The sequence below is a fragment of the Melanerpes formicivorus genome, unplaced genomic scaffold (assembly GCF_026170545.1).
Source record: "Melanerpes formicivorus ecotype bairdi unplaced genomic scaffold, bMelFor1.0.p_v2 SCAF_1, whole genome shotgun sequence".
In the NCBI taxonomy this organism is placed as follows: domain Eukaryota; kingdom Metazoa; phylum Chordata; class Aves; order Piciformes; family Picidae; genus Melanerpes; species Melanerpes formicivorus.
The window spans coordinates 34,736,752-34,750,556 of NW_027142353.1; the positions used below are offsets into that span (position 1 = coordinate 34,736,752).

General features: G+C 43.4%; 1 protein-coding gene across 1 annotated transcript in view; it reads right to left on the reverse strand.

The window, feature by feature from the left end:
- Positions 1–13,738, reverse strand: part of RSF1 (remodeling and spacing factor 1) — a 78,986-nt gene extending 65,248 nt beyond the window's left edge. Inside the window, exon 1 of the mRNA XM_068139793.1 lies at positions 13,353–13,738. Within this exon, the coding sequence (XP_067995894.1) occupies positions 13,353–13,551 (199 nt within the window). The 5' untranslated portion in view covers positions 13,552–13,738. The remainder of the gene's footprint in view (positions 1–13,352) is intronic.
- Positions 13,739–13,805: the final 67 nt, after the last annotated feature.

A 13,805-nucleotide genomic window follows, 5' to 3' on the forward strand; every position in this document is an offset into this window, starting at 1 on the left:
TCTGTGAGCTATCACTGTTAACATAATTCTTTTAATTGCAAGAAACTGTTACAACTCTGGGGCTGTTGCAGCTTGGCAGGGGTCACCAAGACTTAGGGATCAAGCACCTGAATCTTCCCACTGAACCAACTTCCCAAAAAAACAACAGTGTTTGAAACAGAGGAAACTTGGGGCATCAAAAAGTCCTACCCTGCCTGTACAACACAGGACAGGTAGAAAGGAGAACAAAACTTGGCAGTACAAAATGTGTTTGTGCATAAATCTGGAAAAGAAAATGGTGAGCCACAGGGTGGCTCCAGTGTAATCCAGCCCTTGGTTTGATGGTGACCACCATCTGCTGTTTCACAACACAGGTAACAAAATCCCACAGTACACATATGAAAACTACCTGTCCCTGGGGCATCTTTAAATCCTCTTTCTAGTTAGAGCCTGGATTAACTTGGAAGCAAGAAACTTCACATACTTAGTTTTCTTTTTATGTATTTTTTTCACAACAAGTCAATATTCATTAGTGTCTCAATCTTCAAGCTCTGACCTCAGGAATATCTTACAGCACTCAACTGTAACTGACTTTGGGACATGTGAAAGGAATTTAAATCTGAATGGCTCTTATATTTCATTCATTACCCTCCCCCCCCCCCCCCCCCCCCGCACGTTTACAATATCAATGAATACATCTCTCTAGGAATATTCTTTGTATACTTATAAAAATCTCCTCTGAAGTTAACAGCACTCCTTTCTAAAAAAACAACTTTGTTTTTAGCTGGAACTTTCATACAGTTGTTCCCCATCTACAGATCTACCATCTTTCAAGACAGTGCTTCCACAGCTGAGCATTAAAATCAAGGCAAACAAGCAATCAACAAGAGGTAGAAACACATATCCCAAACAAAATATCCCCCTAGTTTTACCTGTGATTCTTCATTTATTTGTCAAGTCTAGACCCATGTTAACATGGATGCTTTCTTCTGACCTATCACCATACCACCTGCAACATTTTGTTGCCCTAACAGCTGATTTTCAATATACTGGGGTGTATTTGCCATGAACATTTTCCCTTCTGATGTACACTTCTAACTCCATTTCATTTGTACTTTTGTGGCCCCTTCACAGTACTATTCTATCCACAGCAGTGATTCCTTTTAGTCTGGATTAGCTGTCTCTCAACTCAAATCTTTCTTAAAACAATTCATCTCCTTCCTGTTTTCTTGGCAAAAAAAAGATTAATTATCCATGCCACTAAAAAAAACAAACACCAAAACCCACAAAACAGCACAACAGAAATTATTCTACTTTATTTACATCACAGTGACCAAAAAAATACAAATCTCCCTTTCTAACCAATTTCCTGTTGGTTACTCAGTTTAAGATTTCCAGTGATGCTTTCTCTCACCGATAACCACTTTGGATGCTGACACATACTCAGTGGTTGACTGAGCTGGGATGGTTGAGTGATGCATTCCTTGATGTTCCTTAAACCCTTTGCCAGGGATGAAGAGAAAACAAACTTACTCCTCAACCAGTCCAAACTTAAAATCAACAGCACAAACACAGCCCAGTGGCAATAATCTGCATTAACATGTTAGGCTTTAGAGTGCACAGGCTAAAAACACATTCCATTGCTCACCTGATTCCTCCCACCACAAAGAATAATGTCAAAGAAAAGGCTGGGCATGAGAGTTACTATTTTGGTCATAGCAGATAAGGTTGTTGTGGAATACAAATCAACCACTTTAACCAGTGACTTCAGGGATCCATTCCAACCTCAACAATTCTGTGATTCTGTAAGGATAATTAGACACTGGAATGGACTGCCCAGAGAGGTGGTAGAGCTGCCATCCCTGGAGGTGTTTAAGGAAAGTTTGGATGTCACTTAGTGACATGGTCTAGCCAATGCAGTGGTGTTAGGTCATATGCTGGACTTGATCTCAGAGGTCTATTCCAGCCTCAATAATTTTGTGATTCCTTGAAAGCCTTGGGTTTTCTATATAAATCCATGCCAAGCATGATCCATTTATCCATGCTTCAGAATAATGATCCACACTTTCAAAAGAGCAGAAATGTTTTTCTTTGGAGCATAATTAAGACAACTCTCAGAACTATGAAATTACAATTTCATGAAGTTTACCTAAACCAGATACAAAAGCTCCTTGCTTTTGATGCCCCTAAACCTTTGTTAGACTCTTTGATATGTGCTAGTCACTCTAGTTTCCACTTCTGTGCTGAGAGGTTGTGTTTTCATTAGTTGCATTTTTCTAAGGGTTTTTGGAAGGTAGCTAAGCCTGGCAGCTCAGCATGCTTTCACTTCTCCGTCGCGTTCCAGTGCATCATTTCCTAACACGTCAAGTTTTATCGTACTCCAATCTTTATTGCCAGAGAGGCAGCATACCTGGAACAAAGATATCACAAATTACCCTAATAATGACACCTTACTCCAGAAGTTACTGAAGTTCTCAGCAATGCACTCAGTTCAATCACTGTTGTAGCTGCTGATCATAGACACTCAGGCTTCCTAGATGGATTTTTCTTTTTACATAAGACACTTCTCTCACCACGTCCTCTCCAGATCCACCTTGGACTTTGCAGCTTCTTTTTTTCTACTGCCAGCTGTATGTACATTCTCTTCCTGGACTACATCAGGCTTAGTTTTCCACCTTTTAAACAACTTCTACTTGGCACTCCCCTTACCCCCAACATTTAGCCCTTACACCTATTTGTCAAATAGTCATTCAGAGACCTCTACTAGCTTTGCAAGCATGCTCCATCTAGAACAGTCAGCAATTTCATTCCTTGACTTACAACTTTTGGTCACCCTTCCTATGAAGATTTCATCTTCCTCAAGCTCCCCTGTTTTAGAATTGAGTTTTCTGACCTGCTGCTAACTTTTCTTAACCTTCAAACAGATTGCTAATGTGTTATTTAGGTCAGCTACTACTGACTACCACAGAATTTGTCTAAGCTTAAATATGCATTTCAAGTATCTATCACAAAGATGGACATTCACATGGCCTCTCTAGCCTAGTTTAAGCTAATTCCATTTTAACTACCACCTCCAGGAAACAATGCATTTCTTTGGGCTGAGTTTCCATTGTTGTTGCATCCTCCCATAGAATCCTTTTGGTTGGAAGAGAACTATGGTTGGAATCACAGAATTATTCAGGTTGAAAAAGGTCTTGAAGATCAAGTCCAACTGTTAATTCAACACTGCTAAGTCCACCACTAATTGTCCCACCACATCTACACATCTTTTAATTACCTACAGGGATGACGACCACTGCTTTCTCGGGAAGCCTGTTCCAGGCCCTCACAATCCTTTTGGTAAAGAAATGCTGTTTCCTCTTGTTCTATTGATTGCCCATTGGAATGGGCTGCCCAGGGAAGTGGTGGAGTCACCATCATTGGAGGTGTTCAGGAGGAGACCTGATAGGGTGCTTGGTGCCATGGTTTAGTTGATTAGGTGGTGTTGGATGATAGGTTGGACACAATCTTGGAAGGTCTCTTCCAACCTGGTCTATTCTATCATTTGTTCCTTGGAAAAAGAGTGACCCCCACCTTACTGCAATCTCCTTTCAGGTGGTAATAGAGATCAATGAGATCTTCCCTCAGATTCCTTTTCCCCAGGCTAAACAACCCCAGTTCCCACAGCCACTCCTCACAAGAAGTGCTCTAGAAGAGTCATGCAGCTCTCCACCTTGGATGTTTCCTTGCAATGTATTGTTGATAACACAAACACCACACACTGCAGGCTCTGGCATCAAACTAAAATTTCCACACTTCTATCATGCACTAATTAATATGGCTTTTGTGAGCTACTGCAGTTTGTTCTCAGGAGGAAACCATTATAACCCTGGTAGTCATTAATACTAAAAGGCAATGAACATGCCCTGGCTCTTGTGCTACTAGAAAGCTGTAGATAAGTTGGAAGGCAGCCAGGGCAGTACTGGAGGGACACTGAGTGGAGTATGAAATCAAGTGATTACTTGCACACAAACTTAAACTACCAACTTCATTCAGCATTCTCCTGGTTGAGGACTTTGCCAACCAGAAGTGATCATTAAGACAGAAAAATGGTAGAGCCCTAAACACCTGAAAAACACTACAGTTTCACTGATAAACACCATTTTCTTATAAAAGGGAATTTGCAAGACCAGGACTGGTGAAGTACACCATTCCCCAAATATCATTCAGACCTGTGAGTTCAAGGGTAAGCAGTTCTGTTCTCCAAGGTACTCCAAGATCTAAATGATCATAATGGAAAGCAATCAAATGCTAAAGCACAGCTGCTGAAACACAGGAATCTTTAGAAACTGGCCTGCTCTCGCTTTGAGAAATTGTTTGTTTTCCCCAGACCACTGCAGACATCAACAGGGTCACAATTTCTCACAATTTCTACTGTAGTTCTGAGAAATTCTCTGCTGCTCCAGCTTTAAGAGCTTTGTTTGGCTCTTGGGAAGAGAAATAACCGTACCAGGCTGATGGGAAACTGCGTTTCCAAGACTGACAAATGCTAGAGGCTACCAAGAAACACTTGTTAATGCTAAAATGTTTGTCGAGCTTTGTAGAACAGCCAAAGCAAAGGAGAGTTCATTGATTTGGGGGGAAAACCATGAACCTGGAGGAATGCAGCTGGACTGCAAAGTGTTGCATGATCCAGAGAGACATCTTGATGATAAAATGGATATTGTGAGATAACTGGCTTTCAGGAAGCAGTGAGCATAAAGCCACAAGGTTCTGCAGCAGGGTATTTATTCATCATCTGCGCCTTTCTGCCAGGTCAGTCCTTCAGTAGGTCCTGCCCCCTCCTTCATCCCCCCACAAAAGAAAAGTCATTCTATCCTTGTCTTCTATCTCCAGTAGGTAGATGTCACTGGTTACAAAGTAGGTTCTCTCCCTCCCCCCAAATCTACCAGGTTTCTGCCCAAGAGATGCAGTCTGTCAGCTACTCAAGAGCACAGAAACACTACAGTTACTCTGTTTTAATCACCATATCAACAGTACCATGATTTTTCCAGAAGTTCCCATGAGGTTCTCAGTTGAGCACTGACCACAAGCAAGCTAATCTAAATGTCATCATCCAGATGGGCTCAGGAACGTGTGCATCAGGCACTAACAGTTGAGCCAGCAGTATGTTCTTGCGGTCAAGATGACAGATGGTTTCCTGGGGCACATGAAGAAGAGTGTGGCCAGCAGGTTGAGGGAGGTTCTCTTCCCCCTCTACTTTGTCCTAGTGAGGCCACACCTAGAGTACTGGGTCCAGTTCTGGGGTCCTCAGTTCAAAAGAGACAGGAAACTACTAGAGAGAGTCCAACAGAGGCTATAAAGATGAAGAAGGGACTGAAGCATCTCTCTGACAAAGAAAGGCAGAGACACCTGGGGCTGTTTAGCCAGGACAAGAGAAGCCTGAGAGGAGATGATCTCAATATTTAAAGGGTGAGTGTCAAGAGGATGGGGCCACATTCTTTTCAGTGGTGCCCAGCAACAGGAAAAGGGACAACAGGCACAAGCTAGGACACAGGAAGTTCCATCATAACACGAGGGAAAACTACTTTCCTGTGAGGGTGCCAGAGCACTAGAACAGCCTGCCCAGAGAGGTTGTGGAGCGTCCTCTGGAGAGATTCAAACCCACCCAGATGTAATCCTGGACGACTTGCTCTAGGAGAGCAGGGTGGCTGGATTAGAGTATCTCCAGAGGTCCCTTCCAATACCCACCATTTTGTGATTCTATGATTGCATACACATACCTGATACCTGTTCTTACACTAAGGAGTATCAGCATGAAGTAATCTCAAACATGAAAAAAGTTGTATCCATAGTAGTAGAAGAATCAGTATCCTCTGAGCTACAAACATGGACCCAAGGAGAGTATTCTGAGAAACTCTTCCAGAGTCCACAGAATTTGACTGGGGCCAAGGACAAGGTACAGCACTGATGGATTTCTGGACAAAAGGTAACTTGCAGTTTAACAGAATCTACATAATCCCTAGGAGGGCTGAACATTGGGAAGGGGCCTTGGATGTCCTGTGACAGCTCATGGAGAGCAGCATTTCAAGTTCTTTCTGGTTTTTTTTTCCATTCCACATGGCATTCTGTCACCTCTTTCAGATGGACAGTTACTGGAATGGGACTGAGCTGCTTATTTCCCCAGAAGCAGAGTGTTTTCCTGTCTTCTACAGAGGATCATGAGATGACGTGGAGCCCAGTTAAAACTGGCACTGCAAGCCTAAACACAAGATGACACTCAGGTAAGCTGACATGGCAGCTTAATGCACATAAAAACTTACAAAAAAGAAATAGTTAAAACAAATCCATGTTCTATTATGAGACAATTAAGTTTAAAGCAAACTTAATTCACCTCTTAAATGAGTAGCAGAAAAGCACACGTGGGTAAGATGAGCTGATCTTAAAGTCATATTGATCTAAAATGACTGAAGTGTAGACAAGAGGAGTTTATTCTGCATTAGAGACTTATTTGCCAGGAGGTCAGCACAAGAATGATTACCCTTGATAGTTCCTCAGAATTTAACCCTGTGATGCTCTTTGAAAATTTCAGCTCCAAGTGTCTGAAGTCTACTTCCAACAAATCAGTTCATTTGATGGCCAGAAATATTAGAGGTACAGAACCCTCCTCGTACAGAAAAATGAAACAAGCACAGAAATAATACATCACGTTCTGAAGTTTACTAGATACACTTCTCTTCTCCAGTAGTTTGTGGCTGATTTAGAAATGCTGCATTTGACTAACAGGTGGTGGCTTCATGGCTTTGATATAAATTAATGGGATGGAGATTGGAGTCAACACAGCTGACCAATATGATCGAGTAGTGTTCCTTTATTGTTCCAGTACTGTAGGCCCGTAGTGCGAGCATAGTGAGTACAGCACAGTAGTGTAAAGCAAAGAAGAAGATGGGAAAGGAAAGGAAAGTGTGTAGCAAGGGAACTTCTACAACTTATATAAACTAGGAGTGCCTTGTTGGCATGGCTTCATCGGTTCCCTGTGAGTGACCACACATGGCACTATTATAGATTATTGGTCCAACTACTAACAACATGTGAGGTTGTTGATGCAGGTGCATGTCCTGTTGTTCCAAGATAACTTTCTCTGTTTATAGCTACCAGTGTCCTGCTTTAGTTACATGCTGCAGGCACAGCACTGTTTTGCTACACTGCTAGCTGGCTCTGCACTTAGGCTGAGCATGGCCTACCACCATGTCAGGCTCTAGGCCTACACTGCCAGATTGCTTACACTGCTCATCACTGGCATTGCCACAATAAATGTTTTGGTTCAGTCCCTAGGTGAAGCAGGACAGCAATGATCTACTTATATTCCATACATACACAGATAAGTTCAGCCTGCATTCAGGTCATAACTACCCGATTCAGAACAGCAGTTAAGTTTCTTACTCATAAAGGAAAGGTTGTGAAGAGAGATTAACTCTCAGAGCTGCAGACCGCATGACAAGTGTTACCTCTGAGTGGCTGATACAGTGTTCTGGCAGAAGCATGCTGGCAGTATGGATTAAGCCACACACCTGATATGGTTAATGCAGAAGATTCAGCAGTATCTGCTGTGTGAATAAACTCCACTCCTCCAGCACTGCAGACACAACCAACCTTGGATGCCAGAACTTGTTCATTTACATAAGACACCATGTGAATTAATCTTTCTGCACTGAAACCAGTTAATATGTCTCAAGTACAGTATCAATTATTAAGCTTTAAGTAAAACAGTGTTTGACAGTACTTTCATATCACTTTTTTTTGCCCCACTTTTAATACTAACCAAATTCCTGTGGATATTACACATTACTGCAATGTATTGTGACAATTCCTCAGAGTCACTTCAAACCACCTAATTTCTGATCAATACTCCCCAAGTATGCCTGATATCAAACATTAAGTACAAGAAAAATCAATCACAGAGTCACAGAATGGTTTGAGTTGGAAGGGACCTTAAAGATCACCTAGTTCCAACCCCACTGTCATTACATTAACAGAATACTCTGCTTCGCTACCCTCTTTGGTAGGAAAAGACCTAATCTTGAGCTTGAAAGCCTGTCAAGCTCCTCGTCATTAGAAATGTTTGGCTTTTGCTTGCAATAATTAATAGGTACAAAGCTTCAGGTTTGTTTCTCCCATACAGATATTCAACAGCAGTTTAAGTCAATGTTCATTTCTTCAGAGACTGGTAAGAACCCTTAAGCTTAATGCTGCTAAGATTTCCAGAAGTATTGGAATGACAGTAAAAAAACTTGACAACCCGCTGAAACAAATTACTCCGGCCTCCAAATTCATTTGAAAAAGATGTTGGGTGTCTAAAAGATTTAAACTACAGCAGTTTGCAAAATAGAACTTACTGCTTTGAAACATGGTACCTCAAAGTCTCTTATAATTTTTCCCCCCCCACTTCTACCAATTCAGGTTGGAGGCTTTTTTTTTTCAGTAGTAGCAGGTATTCTCTACTGCAAAAATAATTAAAGAAACTATAAATGGCTTGTACAGATCTTCCACAAGCTACCTGCCTTTAATTTCAGTTCTCATTTTAAAGACAGAAAAGGGGAAGGGGAGAAAATATTTACAAAAATGGACCCATCACCAGGCACTGGCATCACAGTATGTCCTTTTTGGCTTAAACTTGAGTCAACACTTGCAAAGTGCTTTTATCATCAAACTCCATACAAATGTAACATATTCATGATGCAATTAAGTAACAAACTTTCTGGCTGGGCCATCTGTTTGGGTGATCGTCAAGAGTTAAAGGAGGTGAAAGAGTGTGAGCTGTGGAGAGGATACAGAAGAGTGCCTTGTGGTAAATCTACACACCAAAACACACTTGCCATTTTCAGTGCCACCTTTAGCACCAAGACTTTGATGCAAATTTGCTTTTGCTGAAAGAACATTCAAAACATGCACACTTTGTACCATTTCAGTCAAGGACACATCAAACCCCACAGTTCTAAGAAAAGCTTCCAAAAACTAATGAGCTAAGACAGCCCACCACACTTCAGAAGATGCACTCACCTCTGGAGAGGTTCCCCCATGCACACACTGGCAAACCAACAAGTGTTTTACATAGTCACATGCTAAATTAGATCTCCACTGTGCAAGCTTTAATTCCACTAATATTTTCATTCACAAGAGACCAAGTGCTTAATTAACATTTATACCAATTCTTAAGCTATTTACCAATACAAGAGAGGTGCTGATTTGATATCATGGTTTCTTCAACACAGCCCTAAAAACATAGTTCTTTATCACATACTTAAAATTGCAACTGCTCTTCTGTCAGAAGTAAAACTCTTAGTGGCAAAAGACAGTATATGTTTGTGAGAAGGAGAAGGACAGGCATTGGTTTCCTGGGATGATTTGTTCCAGTTTGCAATTTTGCATTCAGAAGCAAGCAGAGGCAAAGGAGACAGAGCACTGTAGGGTAGGGTGGTCTGTACTGTGACCTTAGTTTTGCATTCAAACCTACAATAACACAGGGATAATGACACCCAGCACTCAGAAGTTCCAGTTAAAATTATATATCCAGATGCTCTTAATAAACCCTACAAGAAACACTTGTTGAGGCCTATCAACTAGCATATTTTATGAGTCAACACTGGCACCATCTTGACAGACACTCAACTTCTTTCTGAAGTAGTTTAAGCCTGTCATAATGGTATCCCAAGTCACATCGTTGTACATAAAGCAAGGAAAACCATTCCCAAAGGGAAGATAATCATTCCTCACAAAAAAGGTAAAAATTCACCAGATAACCACGGGTCTCATTACTGTGAACAGTTACAACCTTAAAATGAACTACTGGCTGGCAAGGTTAAGCTATTTTATGGTACGCAGCCTTCATAAGACACAAGTTATTTCCACAGCTACCACTTCATCCCACCATTCAACAGCAACTGGTAAAATCAACACCATACATTCTTACTTTCCTACTGAAGCATGATTTTCATCACCCACCAAATTCCAAAGAACATTTTACATTGGATTGCACATTTTAAGACAAGAGTACATAAAGTTAAAACATTTAACCTGCTACTGATACAGGTTCATTTGGTGTCTAAACTAGTCAAGCCACTACAGAGCTACTCTTTGAGCACTGCTGTCAATACTATGTCTTGAAATCCTAAGGTAGCAGAGGTAACATGGCAAAGTTCAAGAGCTCTCTGAGTATTAACAAAGATCTAAAATCCCTCCAAGAAATATGTGATAGCTTCCTAGCTGTCAACACGTGCTCAGCATCCCCACAGCATCCCTTCCTGTAAGGAAAGGCTATACCTTGTTTCCATAACAATGAACAGGCTCTTTGTTCTAATTATTAACAGGAAAGAAAACAGGACTGTTACACAACTACTGAACAACATGCAAACCGGAGCTCCTACTTCTCCTTGAGGCTCCTAACATAAATAACCTAGTGGCACCTTTCAAGAGTAACTCTTCAGGCAAGACAATATGGACCACATTTGGAAAGAAGAAACAAACACGCACACCACCAAAAAACCCCAAACCCAACAAAACCAAAAAAGCCCACATCAAAACCACTTTTGAAACTGCTGAGCATCAAAACAATCTCCGAGGTAATCAACAAAACCCCCAAACTATTGATTCTCCTTCTTGATTGTAACATGAATACATAGGACATTTCCAAACAGCTGTTACTTGGCAGCTGAAATTGAAAACTTAGAGCAGACTAAGTAATTCAGAATAAAACACATTGAAGTTTTGTAGCTATTTGCTTAGATTTTGTTATGTATTGCTGTCAGTGCACATCCACTGTCAAGCAATGCTGCTATCAAAAGTGAAACTGGCTATAAATCACTGAAATCAAAATCCCTTTTGCTATCCAAGGAAAGTTACATACAGATGGTAAATAACAGAAGTTCAGGAGGAAAAGGAAAAAAGGAAGGACCAATTCAGTTTTCAATCAATGTTTAGCAACTCTGTAACTTGTATCCTTTAAACACCACTTTGGAGACTAACTGAAGTAAAACTCACATAGAAGAATCTAGTTACGGCTAGCTTTATCCAAAAGCATAAAACACACCAGGAGACAGCTACTGGCACCACAAACCAAGCCCAATGAGTTGGTTGTATCAAAAGAAAAGAAAGCCCCTGCCACACAAGTTATCACAGGAAGCATCAAAAAATCACCTAAGTTTCTTCTTCACATACCCACAGTTTCTTTCTTAGAGATTAGAAAATGCAAATACATTAAATACACCAGACACGAGCAAAAAATGCAGAGACTAAAGCTGTTTCCACCTGAGGGGCTATTCCACATCAGGATAAATAATCTATCACTTGCCATACACAGAGGGCAACACAGGGACAAGTTAAAAAAATTGAAAAGTATCAAATTAACCCACCATGCAAAAAAATCCAACACACTTGAAAGCCTCTAAGGAAAGGGTCATGCATTAATTGCTGTCCTCTTGATAAACCACACCCCCACGATGCAATTAAAGTCATCAGGATTTTTATTTTATTTACTTATTTATTTTTACTCAAATGCATTTACAGGTCACTATGTCAACCTTTGACTTTATCCTGCAGCTCACACAAGAAAATTATTCTTACACACTCACTTCTCTTGTGTCACACTGCAAGAAAACATTAGTTTTCTTTACAGACAACATTTCACAAGGAATATTTTCATTAAAAAATTCAAAACTTTTAAGTGTGTTGGTGGTTTTTTAAGAAAAAGTTCTGCAACAGTTCACCAAAACAATGATTTTTTGCTAATTAGTCCTTTATATGACATAAGAAGCACAGGAGGGCTGGGCAACTGTATATAAATACCTCTTTCCTAGGAAGATAACCCTGTTTTTAGAAGTTAGCAGACCTCACCTGCCTTTCCTATTGATTAAGTGGCAGACAACACAAGAAGCCAGAACATTCATCTTATTTCATTATAATCCAGCAGCGGCTGCTGTGAACTCACTGACAGGACGTCTGCACTTTGCAAAAAGCAACTTCCTTTATATAAGGAAACACCTACACACCGATTCAATTAAAAAAAAAAAAGAAAGAAAGAAAGAAAAAAACCCCAAACAACAAAAAACCCAACCCCAGACAAAGCAGGCTTAGAGGGGCAGAAGGTGCGAGTGAGTACCTTCTGGGGAAAAAAGTAAGGACTGTTAAGACCAAAAGCAGCCCTGAGCTGGGCTTCTCCAGCAGCAGGAAGTTTCTATGGGGCCTTGCCGAGCATGCGTCGTGAGCTCCACGGTCTCCCTATGTGGCAAGAGTGCAGAGGCAACAACCAAACCAGTAACAGACAAGAGACCGAGAGCAACAAGCACCTTCCCCTCTATATTCTATCGCCGCCTCCACACAGCCCTCCCCGGGCTGCTGTCTTGGCCTGGGCCCTCCCACATCCATTGCACGGCGCAGGAATTAGAGAGTCTGGCAACCAAATCTGCTACTGGAGAGAGAGCAGAGAAGAGGAGGAGCAGCTTGAAAGAAAACAGTGGAGTCCATAACCCATCCCTCCACCTCCAACAGCTCAGGTGGCGGGCGGGGGGGGAAGGAGCAAGCAGTAAGCTTATCCCCCCCTCCCCTCAACTACAAGAGGGGACGAGGGGGAGGAGAAGAGAGGAATGGAGATAGCACACAATGGCTGGCTGTGTTTGTGGGGAGGAGATGGCCTACAAGAGCAGCCGTGGTTCAGAGCTTCTCTGTGCTTGCTCCCCTCCCCCCCCCCCCCCCGCCATTCCTCACCTCATATACATAGAGAGAAAAGGAGAGAGTGAAACAGGATCACAACACTGCCGTGTGTGTCATTCCTGTTTCAGGGGAGAAGTAAAAATGGACACAAGGAGAGGGAGGAGGGGAGGGGGAAGCGACCCCCCAAGCTGGAGGGAGGGGAGCGCATAGAAGAGACGCGCTGCCAGGGCCAGGCTGAACAAAAATAGTTATTTCGGCTTACGCTCCTTTCTCCAGGAGACCAGAGCTCGGGAACAAACCCAGGGAAAAGGAGAGGCGGGGGCAAGGCGGGGAGGGGGGGTATCAGTCGGCACCAAGAGGCGGGAGGAAGGGGGAGCCCCCGCGCCCCCTCTTCCCGTCCTCCACTGGGGGGGCAGCGCACACACACATACACAAACAGCTGCTCCCCTAAAAAAAAGAAGGGCCGTGCTGAGGGGGGAGAGGACTCCCCTCCCCCCGGAGAGCCGCTCCGGGAATCCCAGGCCCCTCCCCTCCCTCAAAGTGCTCCACCCCCGGGGCCGGGAGGAGGCGGGGGGGGAATAGCCCCGGCCCCCCCTTCCACCCCCCCGCACCGCAGCCCCCCTCAGCCGGCCGTTTGGGGAAGAAGGGAATGTGTGTATGGGAGGGGGGGAGGTATCCGGGCCGCTCACCCTGGTCTCCAGGCTCCTGGGGCGGCTGCAGGACGCGCTCCAGCTCGGGGAAGGGCAGCTCGGGCAGGTCCAGCAAGGCCCCGTAACGCTCGAGAAAGGAGCAGACGACGGCGAAGTTAGGCCACGAGCCCGGGCAGCACGGGCCTGCCGGAGAAGGGGGAGGCGGAGATGCAGCCGGAGGAGCTGCCGCCGCCGCCATCTTGGACCTGAGGATGGAGAAGGAGCTGGGGAGGGGGCGGGAGGGGGGGCAATGAGAGAGAAGGGAGGGGGCGCTGCCGAGCCGCGCCGCCACTATCCCACAATGCAACAGCAGGACGGGGAAAGAAGGGGAGGGAGGAGGCGGTGGCTAAAGCAGCGCTGAGCAACACTCCCCCCCACCTCGTGCGGCCTGGGGAATGAAAACAAGGCGGAGCGACGTCTGGGCGGGGTGGAGATAGGCGGCCGGTTTGGCCA